The 11884-nt window shown below is 39.3% G+C and overlaps 1 protein-coding gene across 4 annotated transcripts in view; it reads right to left on the bottom strand.

Annotated features, from left to right (window-relative positions):
• Atg4c (autophagy related 4C cysteine peptidase) overlaps positions 1-11884 on the bottom strand; it is a 60920-nt gene that overhangs the window by 30850 nt on the left and 18186 nt on the right. For 3 of the 4 annotated variants that reach the window (XM_021160046.2, XM_021160047.2, XM_029476339.1), the window contains exons 2-6: positions 10322-10456; positions 7079-7162; positions 4795-5028; positions 1700-2030; positions 290-360 (exon numbers count right to left, since the gene is read on the bottom strand). In XM_021160046.2, the coding sequence (XP_021015705.1) occupies positions 290-360; positions 1700-2030; positions 4795-5028; positions 7079-7162; positions 10322-10397 (796 nt within the window). In that variant the 5' untranslated portion in view covers positions 10398-10456. The remainder of the gene's footprint in view (positions 1-289; positions 361-1699; positions 2031-4794; positions 5029-7078; positions 7163-10321; positions 10457-11884) is intronic. The other variant, XM_029476340.1, reaches the window with a different exon arrangement.

The raw sequence follows: 11884 nt of genomic DNA, 5'->3' as shown, positions 1-11884 counted from the left end.
AAATCTTAAAAAAAAAAAAAAAGAATTATAAAGTCAAGACCTGACCAGCCTACATAGTGATGGCCTTTCTCAGAGAGAAAAATAATAGCAAAATAATTTTTCTTGCAAATACATTTAAATTAGCATTTAAGGCATTTATTCAAAAAATACTAACTCTATGGCATGAGGGGTGTTTTATAGGAACAATAATGAATTAGCTATGACTGTCATCTTCATAACCATTTGCAATATAACCAGGAAGGGTCTGAGCCAATACAGTCCACCACTAGGACATCGTCACACACCATACCTGTACAGTCCTGGGCAACATAAATAGTTAGCCCTTGCAAATCCGGATGCCTTGCTTCTTCAACTGCTTTTCTAGGAAAATAATAAACATCCTTTAAATCTTACATAAAATTTCCTGTTGTCACTGAAAGATGTAGTTTAAAAAGGAGAGCAATCCATAGCTGCCCTGCCTTTCCTATGTACCCTGTATGTCTGCTGTCAAATCTATCACCTGGAGAGTGTCAGATATCAGCTGCACTTTCCAAAGCTGAACATGACACTCAATTACCCAAAGGCTCTAATGAAGCTACAAAGCATGCCTCCGAGTCCCTGGGTATACACTTATGTCCCAGCCCTCAAAGGACGTCCTTTCTTCATCAGCTCACTAGCTGCACAGAAGGCTTTCTAAGCAATGAGTCCCATGGCTTCAAGGTTTGCCTCACAGTACAACATCCATTACAAAGGATGTGTTACGATGCTTGTCCCCAACTACGCTTGGCAACTTCCCCCTCCCCCTTTGAACAACTGTTCATTCATACTTATAATCAGTATGGAGGGCTAGAACAGAGCTGAGTGGTAGAGCACTAGCACCACAGGACAAGAGAGGAACAAGACACAACTATTTGACCTGAGCCAATGACTTCCCTAATTTAATGCATCGGAATTCTGTAAGCAAACCTGCCAACCTGAAGGCGCTCCTCAGGGAGAGTGCTCTCAGTGGCATGAGTTCTGACAAAACCCAGCGTCTGAAGAAGGATTTACACAGATGGGGTAAGTGAAATATTTAAGTTGTTTATATCTTTACTATGTATGCTCCTGTATATTAGTGTAGAAGAAACACCAGGTAACTATGGCTAAATATAGCCTGTAGCCTGTTTTTATACTGTAAGCTAAGAATAAATAACAGAAACATGTAGGTGTACAAAGCCCCAAGTATTTACCACTTGCCTCTACAGGCAAGCATGCTGAGCCTGGGAACATCTTGGAGGTTAGAAACTATGCTTTTGTGATTATGCTTGTATAAATGTTTGTGTCATGACGTACACACTCATGGAAATTTGAAGTGTGCATGGAAATGCTAAAACAATAATTTTAGCTCCTGACATCTCATTAGACACATCAATAAATTGGTTACATTAAAAGAAAAAACTAATATGGCCTGCCTTCCAGCCTCCAGGTTGAAAGAAACGGTAGCTTTTGGAACATACAACAATATAATCTACTGAGAACCTACTTAGAAAGAGACCCTGGATATCTGGCAGGAAACTCTGTCTGCAGGTAAAGGCAGTTGTAGTCCCTAAGTCCTGATCCCCCATTAGCAAAGAAAAGCACAAGGTTTTCATGGCGCTGATCTTAAGAGCTTCGGCTGTATACACTCTCAGTCAAAGTTGGTATTTCCCAGCACAAAACAGAAGAGTTGGAAAAATGATACCTTAAAATGTGAGCAACCACCGCTGGTCCGTACCAATCGCCAGCTTTTTTCCCAGACTTCTTCCCAAACTCTATCAGTCGATGCAAGCCAAAGACGGCCACAGGGGAATCTCCAAACCAAGAGATGATCTTCCTGTGATAAGCCTCATTCCGCACTGCACGGTCATCAGGACGCTTCCCAGACGTTTCCTTCAGAGAAACTGCTGGAGTTCTGAGTTCTCTGTCCCCTGAAAGTGAGGCTTCAAACGATGCGGTAAACTTTTTGACAGTGTTGGAAGTCCATGAGTCAGAGTCTGAATTCTCAATATGCAGCGCATCGGGCCAGGTCCAAGCTATGGCAATTCCAAAGCAAGACTCAGACTTTTCCAACAGACAGACCTTGATGACCGTACTAAATACATAGGCAGCACTTAAAGCCAAACAGGTTATTGAAGCAAACAGAAACTCAAGTCTGTGCAAAGGTAGAAGTTAGAGTGATGGTTGCTAATGGTTACATACAGGGTGGAGTAGCTGCTAAAGGGTTCTCTGTGCAAAAATAGAAATATTCTAAAATTGGATATTGTGATAGCTACAGAACCCAGTAAGAATACTGAGAACCACTGAACTGCTCACTTTAAATGAATATATATATATATATATATATATATATATGAAACAATAAACATATCAGCAAACCACTATGATAACATGAGTGATATACATAGATCTGACTGTCTCAGAACCACTCTGTGACTTCTAACTTTCCAAACTAGGAATGTACTACATGTTGTGACTAAGGAAAAGTCACAGAAAAGTAAAAAAAAAAAAGAAAAGCTGCTAAACTCAAGTACAGTCCTTCAATATGGTTTTCCTTCCTCCCTCCCTCCCTTCCTTCTTCCTTTTCTTCCTTCCTTCCTCCCTTCCTCCCTCCCTCCCTTCCTTCCTTCCTTCCTTTTCTCTCTTTCTTCTTATCAACCTTCAGTTGAAATAAAGAGTCCTGTACTCTACTGCCAGTCTGTCAGGCTTCTAGGCTTCCAGAAGGCACAATAATAAATAAATAAGTAAATAGTATAAGTAACGTTTATCGTACTATGAGTAGATATCTTTAGGGGACAGATTCATTTTGATTGCATGTTTTAAAAGAAAAAAGAAGTAAAACTGCTGAAATTTTAACTTTCAGTATCTTTTAAATTTTTTAAAATTTTTTAAAAAATATTTTTTAAATATCTTTTGCTCAAGATATTTTCTGGATATCTTCCTTCAGAATACTATGAATAATAATAACAGTTCTCTAGCAAATTAAAACCTAATGAATAGAGTCAGGGAAGATATCAGATCTAAACACAGCAAATAGAACCATTATTTTACTGTTTAATAATGCAGCAATCTTCAAACATTATTCATAAGCCAGTAAAGCAAATCATTTCATGTTTGGATTAAGTCGTGGCTTCAGAGATCTCCTTAGGAATAAACATTCCGTCCCTGTGTATGAGTTCACAGCGCCACAGATAAATCACCCCCAGGAAACTTGTCTAAACGAAGTCTTAGTTGGGTTTCGTAGTTACAACACTTCTCTGGCATATAGCCAAGGCCCTGAGATTAATCTCCAACATATAAAAACTTTAAAAATTAAAAACAAAACATCTTTTTCTTTGTATTAGTCACACTATTCCCAAATTTGTTTGCTAAATTACTTTAATCATCTCTATATAAGAGTTACTAGAAATCTGATAATATTTAGTAATATCTAAAGATCACAGCCTGAAAACGGTAAAACAAAACTCTTTTACAAATGTATACATCATAAAAAACTGACTGATAGGGAAATGACATTAGAAAGTGAATACAAATAAGTTGAATATCACTGAGATTTCTGAGGGTTTAAAACTCTAAGCATAAGTCCTTTAACCCCAGGACTCAGGAGGCAGAGACAGGCAGATCTGAGTTTGAGGCTGTCTAGTCTGTAGAGAGATTTCCAGGACAGCCAGGGAACTGCTGTCTCAAATAAACGAATGAATGAATGAACGAAAGTCTAAGCACTGGGGCTGGAGACATCGATCAGCAGTTAAGACAGCTTGCTGGTCTTGCAGAGGGATCAGCAGTTAGGAGGACAGACAGCTTATTGTTCTTACAGAGGAGTCAGGTTCAGTGGCCAGCACCCATGTTAGGGAGCTTATAACTGTCTGTACCTCCAACCCCAGGGGATCTGACATCGTCTGGCCTTCACACACACACACATACACATATTTATTTATTTTTATAAATATTTTTAAAACTCTAAACATAATGTTCTCATTAACTGGAAGCCCTAAATTTTAATATAAGGAATTATAGCCAGGTGTGGTGGCACATCCTAACACTTGAGAGACAATCAGGTGGCTCTCTGTGAACTCAAGGCCAGCTTAGTCTACACTGTGATTTCTAGGCCAGTTAAGGCTACATAGGGAAACCCTGTCTCAAAATAATAATAATAATTTAATTCAATTAATACAGAGAAATATAGATTATTTATGGTAATTATATATGATAATATATAAATGATATAATTTATAAATATAATGATGTAGTATAATTGTATATTTGTATTGTTAATTTAATATATAATTATATTATATAATATATAATTTCTATGTAATATATTTGTATATATTATATACAAAATTATTAACCTATAATTATATTATATATGATAGAATGTATATAATGTCATAATGTGTAATATATAATTAATATATACTATTAAGTGATATATAAATATAAGTGATAATTATGATAAATGTAATTATTTATGATAAAATTTCAAGGTACTATGGACATGTACTAAGAAAAAAATAGAGTAAAATTTCTTCTGCCCAGGACTTAATGCGGCACTCTAGAGAATTCAACCAAAACAATAAAATGTGAGGTAAATTCACTGTGGTGACCAGACAGCCATGTTGAATCTACAGTTTTCAAAGGAAAGTCAGGAACATGTACGTGTAAGACACTCGGCTCAGCTCAGTACAGATGGAACATCAGTGGAACACCTTGCCCTCAGCAAGGTGGGTGTGCTATACAAACTGATGCTCAGAGTAAAAACAGCAGCAGCAGCAGCAGAAACACAGAGACTTGATTTACCTCTACCGAGAAAATGTAGTATGAGTCCTTGAGCCAACAGCATCTGGCCAGTCCGCAGCGTGCAGCCCCAGCCACAGTCTGTCGTCAAGGCTGAAGCTTCGATTTGAGGAAATTCTTCCCTGTAGGTCAGCCATATTCTAGAAATGAAATCCTTACGGAATTCTTCCACATTCCCTGCAATTACATGATCTTCAATGGCACATCCTGATCTTGCAGGCAACATCTTGCTTTCATCTACAAAATGTTTAAGATGTAAGTTATATAGTATAAAGATAGGTGAGCAAGTGTGCAGAATGGTAATTTATGTGTGTCTATCATTATTGTGTCATCTCATTTCAGAGGAATGAATGTAAGCCTTCTGCTGTCTAATCAAATGAGAATGAACACTGAGGTGGTTTGTACACTGGGGACCAATATAGGATCTACAGTAACACTGCTATTAACAGTGTCCCTCTGCACCTCTGTAAAATCACTCCTTGGACAAGACAGTAATTTAAAACACCTTCTCTTTTACCTTGGTTGGCTCAGGACACACACATTTGAGTTCTTTGAAATATGACACGCAAATAAGATGCCATGACTTGTCAATGTGTAAGGATGTATACAGTCACGTCATGACTTGTCACTGTGTAAAGATGTATACCATCACAGGAGCTGATACTTTAAAAGGGTACACATTGTATTGTTGTAAATATTTATACCAAATTATAAAGTCAAAACTAATAAGCTACAGAGTAAAAATATAAAAATTTTAAAACGTAAATATCATTTATGTTCAAATACCACTTTTCAGAAATTGTTGCTACCCACATATATCATTTTAAAGGCCTTTGCAAACTAATTGTCTCTAACACAGTTACTATGAAAAAGCCATTGTTTGTCCAATAATTCACAGAACACTCAGTGAATTATTCTCAGGAATTATTATTCCTGGATTATTCCCAAAGAAACCACTTCACCTTTCTTTCCCCTGCATTAGAGACACTGCTCCACATTAGTAGATCTAGTGAGCATCAGTGCTGGCTAGCCTGGATGTGTGGGCACACAAGTGCAGAAATACATCAAGCTACAACTCTCAGGGCCAAAGCTTGCAACATCCGAAGCCTTTCTGTAGGATGTGACAGGCTGAGAGTTTTACAGTGCAGTCTGTCTTCATTCTTCCTTCACCCATCCCTTCTGCTCATTCTGAAAAGTTCCCATCACTCAGCCTTCATCTATATTCAGCAGATGGTAATAAACAAATGAATTCCAAGCCTCCATTGACATGACTTTTTCTCAATATTATACAGAGCTCGAAGTTAGTTACAAATAAAAGTACCTGGAAATTAAACATGGCACTACAATATGTCTAAGTAGGCCCCTTTTGACATTCATATTTGTTTTAAATGTGATACAATAGTTCCTGACTCTCATGTCTCATCCTACACACATAGAGCTCCAAACTCCTCTCTATGTGTCAAGTCATTTCTTAACCTCTTCAGACCTAGACAACACCAGAGTCCTCGGGGAAACTGTCAAGACTGAGTAAACTTTGACCCAAGAGCTTTAAGAAAAATGAGAAATATTTCAAGGACCACACAATAAAAAATTGGGGGAAAGTAGCAAGACAAACATACAAAAGAGAGAAAAGCATTGATAAAATACTGGAGACTTAGTTGAGGCTGACTACACAATACTAAGAAATACCAAGAACTACAAAACCTATACAAATAGGTGGAAACTGAACAATACACTTTTTGAGGATGGAGGGTTATTTCACTGGATGGAAAGAGATTTAAGAACGCCTAGATCCAAATGAAAACAAAAACATAACTCCTCAGAACCTCTGGGATATACTGACACCATTTATGAAGAAAACAGACGGGCAGCTATGAGGGGAGGAAGTCTACATGGAGAAGCGAGGGGAACAAGGAGGACATGGATATGTAGGCTAAGAGAGCGGTGAGGGATGAAGCCCGCCAGCAAGGGGGAAACAAAGGGTGGGGAGAGGAGGGTGCAGAGCAAAGTTCTGGAAAGTCCGCACCCTCAACGCCCGATTGACTGGTAGGAGTTTCAACAGGGCACTTGGAATGGGACCAGTGGGCAGATGCTTGGTGATGTCACTGGGGTGGTCCCTTCCTGCCCCATCATACGCTCAAGTTACCAGGGAACTTAACAAAGAGCACAAGCATATATGTAGGTGGTTAACGTGTCAAGGCGGTTTAATATGGAAATAAAATAACAAAATGTTTAGCAATCAAAGTCTTCAAAGATTTTTTTAATGCTTTATGTGTTTATCACTTACCTTCATATTTAAAATGATAACATTTTCCAAGCAATAAAACAGGTGAATTTCTACTAAAATATGTCTTTGTTTTCAACACCCAACCTGCATAGAGAGAAAGGGGGTTCTGGCGTTAAAATTTCAAAATAAAAGCCCTGCATGACGACCACTATGTATACGCATGTTTAGAAGTTACAAACTATTTAGAAAATGAAACAAAACTAGAGGCTAGTTTAAACAAATTTAAAATTTTAAAAAATAAATAAATAAACTTTGCTAATTTAAATAAATTGTAGTCTCTTAACTGTAATCTCCTCCTTATAAAACATAAAGGAGGAAAACAGTGACTTTGATTTGTCCTGACAGGTCACGATGCTCTCCCCACACAAACTGAAAGGGTAGGAACCCTACTCCTGTCTCCCTCACAGTAGCTTCTGCTCATTAAGGTAGCAAAGATTATCAACTTTGAATTGTCTCCCATCTCAGGTATTTTAAAGGTACAAAGTACTTGACAGCCCCTGGAGAGGAACTTGGGGAAAGCACATAGTAGGCTAGCACACCTGGTGAAATCAGCCTCTGCTGTCATTGTCTGGATGCACACAAGGCACTCAGACATCCTCGTTTGGGCTTTCAATCCCCGGTCCTAAGCCCCAACTGAAGTCACAAACTCTAATTATCCCGTCCGTCAGCAACGGGAGAGAGAGGTGGTGTTCTCCTTGGCATCCACGATGGCAGGAGCCCTTCTGAATCTCCGGTGAAAAGCAGTGGTTCCCTACAGTGCTGAGTACTGCCAAGCCTATGAAAACCCTGACTCCTAAGGGTGGGGTTGAACATGTCACAGTGACACATGCCAGTCAGGCCTGGACTTGGGAGCCTGAGGCAGGAGAATCACAAATTTGAGGCCATCTTGGTCTACACAGAGAAACTCTCTCTAGAAAGAAAGCAGAGTGGATGGTTTTCTAAACACAAGGAGATGTATAGACAGAATTAAAGTTGACAGACATGGGTCTAACAGACTATCAGCCTTTATGTTATACAGAGTCACTAACAAACGTTTAAAACTAGGCTTTTATATTCCCTACAGCACTTTATACAAATAAAGGAAAGTACGAACTAAAATACGATGATGTGAAATAGGCTCTCTGTTGGACAAGGAGACATATAGGAAGTCAGACACACTGCTCAGCCTTCACTGGGCCTCACTTGATTTACTATAAGGTGTCAAGAACAGTTTCTCTGTTCACAGTCCTTCCCCTTCCTCAAAATGTCACCTATCACTACAAAATAAAACTCCCCGTGCCTCAGCCTTAACTAGACAGATCTTCTGTTCAGTGAGACAGCTCAATGAAAAGCCTCCTGCCAAGCCTGACCTTCTGTTTGAGTCCAGAACCCACATGGTAAAAGGAGGAAACAAGGCCCACAGCCGTCCTCTGACTTCCACATGTGTGCACGGCATGTGCCCACACAGAGACACAACTAAAAACTCAAAGGGACAGAGATTAAGGGATTAAGAGCAGTTGCTGTTCTTGCAGAGGTTCAAGTTCGGTTTCCCACTCCTACATCAGGTGGCTCTCAACTGCCTGCTACCCCAACACCAGAGGATCTACTGCCCTTTTCCGGCCTTCATGTGCACAAAACCACACTAAGACACATACATATCATTAAAAATATAAAATAATTTTAAAATAAATAAAAGCGTTAAAACATACTGTTAGTTCTTATCAGACTTAGCATAAATCTCTGGTTTCAGTGAAGACTGTGGTACAAACTAGAACCCTATTCTCCATCTCTACTGGGCTGCACTACTTGACTCACGCTATTGTGTGATAAAAAATGTCCCCGAGGATATCAGTCTATCTAAGTTCTACTCCTTTCAGAGTCATCTTTCGGGATGTCTTCCCCCTTTTCCATTTGGATCTGGTTCTCTTCTAAACTCCAGTAGGACACGGATATTTATCTGCTGTGTGCACACCAGGAACTAGATTAGGGCTTCCCATATATTATCTTTTATAAATATTAGATCAAAGCTCCACACAAGCAGCCATCTCTTCTCCCAAAAAGCAACGGGTTTCTGAGAAGTCAGTAAAAACACGCTCAAGCAAAGAAACCCACCTTTAAAAAAAAAAAAAACTTCTCACCATCTCCCTCTCTGTGGTTTACTCTTTACCTACATCTTCTGATCAACTGGTCTCCAGACTTTTCTCAGAAGAGGAAGAGAATGTGATGTGAGGCACTGCAAGAGCTCACATCTAACAAGAACTTGGTGCTTCACTGTCACACATCAATCATGGGACACATTCTCCCCTGCTATTCTCTTCGATGTGAGACCTCATGGCGGACTGATTTGCTCTATGCTCAGTACAGAAGACGATGGTCCAGTGCTTCTCAAAGGACCCTGACATTTCTCTCTTTTTCCACAGGCACATGGGAGCTTGCATAGTTCAACACATCAGAAGATGAACTTGTACATTGGACTTTTTCTTTTGACTATTTAGTTTCAGTTAACCACTTTCCGTTGTCTTCATAAACGTGTCCATTACATGAGATTCCTTGCTATCTTTGCTTTCCCTTACTGATGCTGAATCAGGGTACTATAGGGCAGACAGGAAGAAACTGAAGATATAAAAAAAACTCAAGCCAGGAGGCTTGGAGGAGGAGCAGTAATTAGCACTGACACACGTTTGAAAAAGCCATATGGAAACCTAGTATTTTATAACTTTCCTTCACACACACACACACACACACACACACACGCACACACACACACAAAACCCTTCCCCTATCACTAAAGAAGGGGCAGAAAGACTGTCAAAGACTGTAAGAGAAGAAGTTGGGACAGACCAGGGCAAGACAGTATCTTTTAGACATGGCGGAGCCACTGCCCTGGTGACCTCACAACAGGTGTAGCTGCCTGCATGACACCTCACTAGATCATAGCAGTCCCCGCTCCAGCAAGAAGGGGCTCACAAGCCCTCACCCCTAGCTAAGCAGTTTATGGCTGCTAGGTGAGGGTTGGTTTTGGGTTGGTTTTTTTTCGAGCTGTGATTCCTCATAGTCTGGCCATGTTCCAGTGGATGCAGATCTGTGCATACATGGACAGCACAACACTAACTGGACTTAGTGGATTTATTTTTAAATGGGAGCAGGATGGACATGAATAACCAAAGAGAAACTAATATCAATGGACTAGATCAAGCACAAGAAAAAAATCTCAAAAAACAAGCAAAAACAAAAACAACATAATACTTAAATCACAATACTTACTATATTTCATATTGTTCCAAGCAGATATAAATTTAGTTTTTAGCTTGTCAACTTCATCTGTTCCTGAAGCCTCCATATTCAAATTCTGGAGAAAAAGCCATCACTTGATTCCATTCTTTTAGAAAATCCAATATACTGAAAGAAAAAAAATAAGCAAATAAGTAACCAACACATATTAGATGGAACCATACTGCTGAAGTTACTTAAATTATGAAATATAATTTAAACTGAAAACAAGCAAAGCAAGCTGAGGCTATTGCTCAGTTGGTTGAGTACTTGCCTAGAACACACAAAATATGGATTTAATTCCAAGCACCACAGAAATACAGTGGTGCATCGCTGGGATCCCAGCATTCTAAAGGTAAAGACACGAGGATCCAAAGTTCAAGTCTCTCTCTCCTCAGGTATGTGGTGAGATTGAATCAGACCTACAACAGCATTGTCAGAAAGGAAGAAAGGAAGGAAGGAAGGATAAGAGAGAGAGAGAATTTTTTCATTTCACATTTATTCTAGAATGTGATAGTCTATAAATATTTTAACTACATAAAGTATGTAACATAAAGTATGTAAAATAGAATTAGCATAAAGCCAAACAATAACACCCCCAATAGCTCACAAGGGAATGTATTCACTTCAGGCACTCAAGGGCCTGAAGAGCATAGCTCTGCTTTAAAGTTTGCGAGAGCACCCAGGCTTCCCGAAGCTGCTTGGGACTCTCATTGGGATGCTGCCTGCCTTCCGTAATTTCCACTTACCCTGATTAAGAAAGTCCTTGCTTCTGTGTAACTGCGTCTAATTGTGTTGCTTTTGAAAGTGTTACATTTTCTATACTATCTTACTGTCTCAATACTGAAGCATTTAAAAGGAAGAAGAATGGCTTGACAACCGAAAGTGCTTCTGGTTTCAAGAATGAATGTAACATGAAGGAAAGTCGAGAATCATGATACAATCTGAGAGATGAAGAAATTACAACAGGAAATGTCTGTGTTTATCCACAATAGCTCACATTTTACTTTCAAGTAAAGACTGCTGCTACACAGGACATTGTGCTTTGAGGATCATAAGTATCTACTGGAAAATACTGGCAATTCTTTATCGCCATTCTATTTCACGGTATGAATTAAAAGCTACACACCATAGCCCTAAGGTAGAAGGGCCATACTAAAGCAAATGTGTCACCAGAACAAGAAATATAAAACTGCCGGGCAGTGGTGGCGCACGCCTTTATTCCCAGCACTTGGGAGGCAGAGGCGGGCAGATTTGAGTTCGAGGCCAGCCTGGTCTACAAAGTGAGTTCCAGGACAGCCAGGGGTACAGAGAAACCCTGTCTTGGAAAAAATAAAATAAAATAAATAAATAAAAGAAATATAAAACTATGCGTAGAGTTAAAGGGTTAAAAGAGCAGGTACGCTCACTGATAAGTGGATATTAGCCCAAAACTTAGGATACCCAAGATATAAGATACAGTTTGCTAAACACATGAAACTCAAGAAGAATGAAGACTGAAGTGTGGACACTATGCCCCTCCTTAGAATTGGGAACAGAACACCCATGGAAGGAGTT

The sequence above is a fragment of the Mus caroli genome, chromosome 4 (genome assembly GCF_900094665.2).
Source record: "Mus caroli chromosome 4, CAROLI_EIJ_v1.1, whole genome shotgun sequence".
NCBI classification, from domain to species: domain Eukaryota; kingdom Metazoa; phylum Chordata; class Mammalia; order Rodentia; family Muridae; genus Mus; species Mus caroli.
This window is presented reverse-complemented; position numbering and strand designations above follow the sequence as displayed.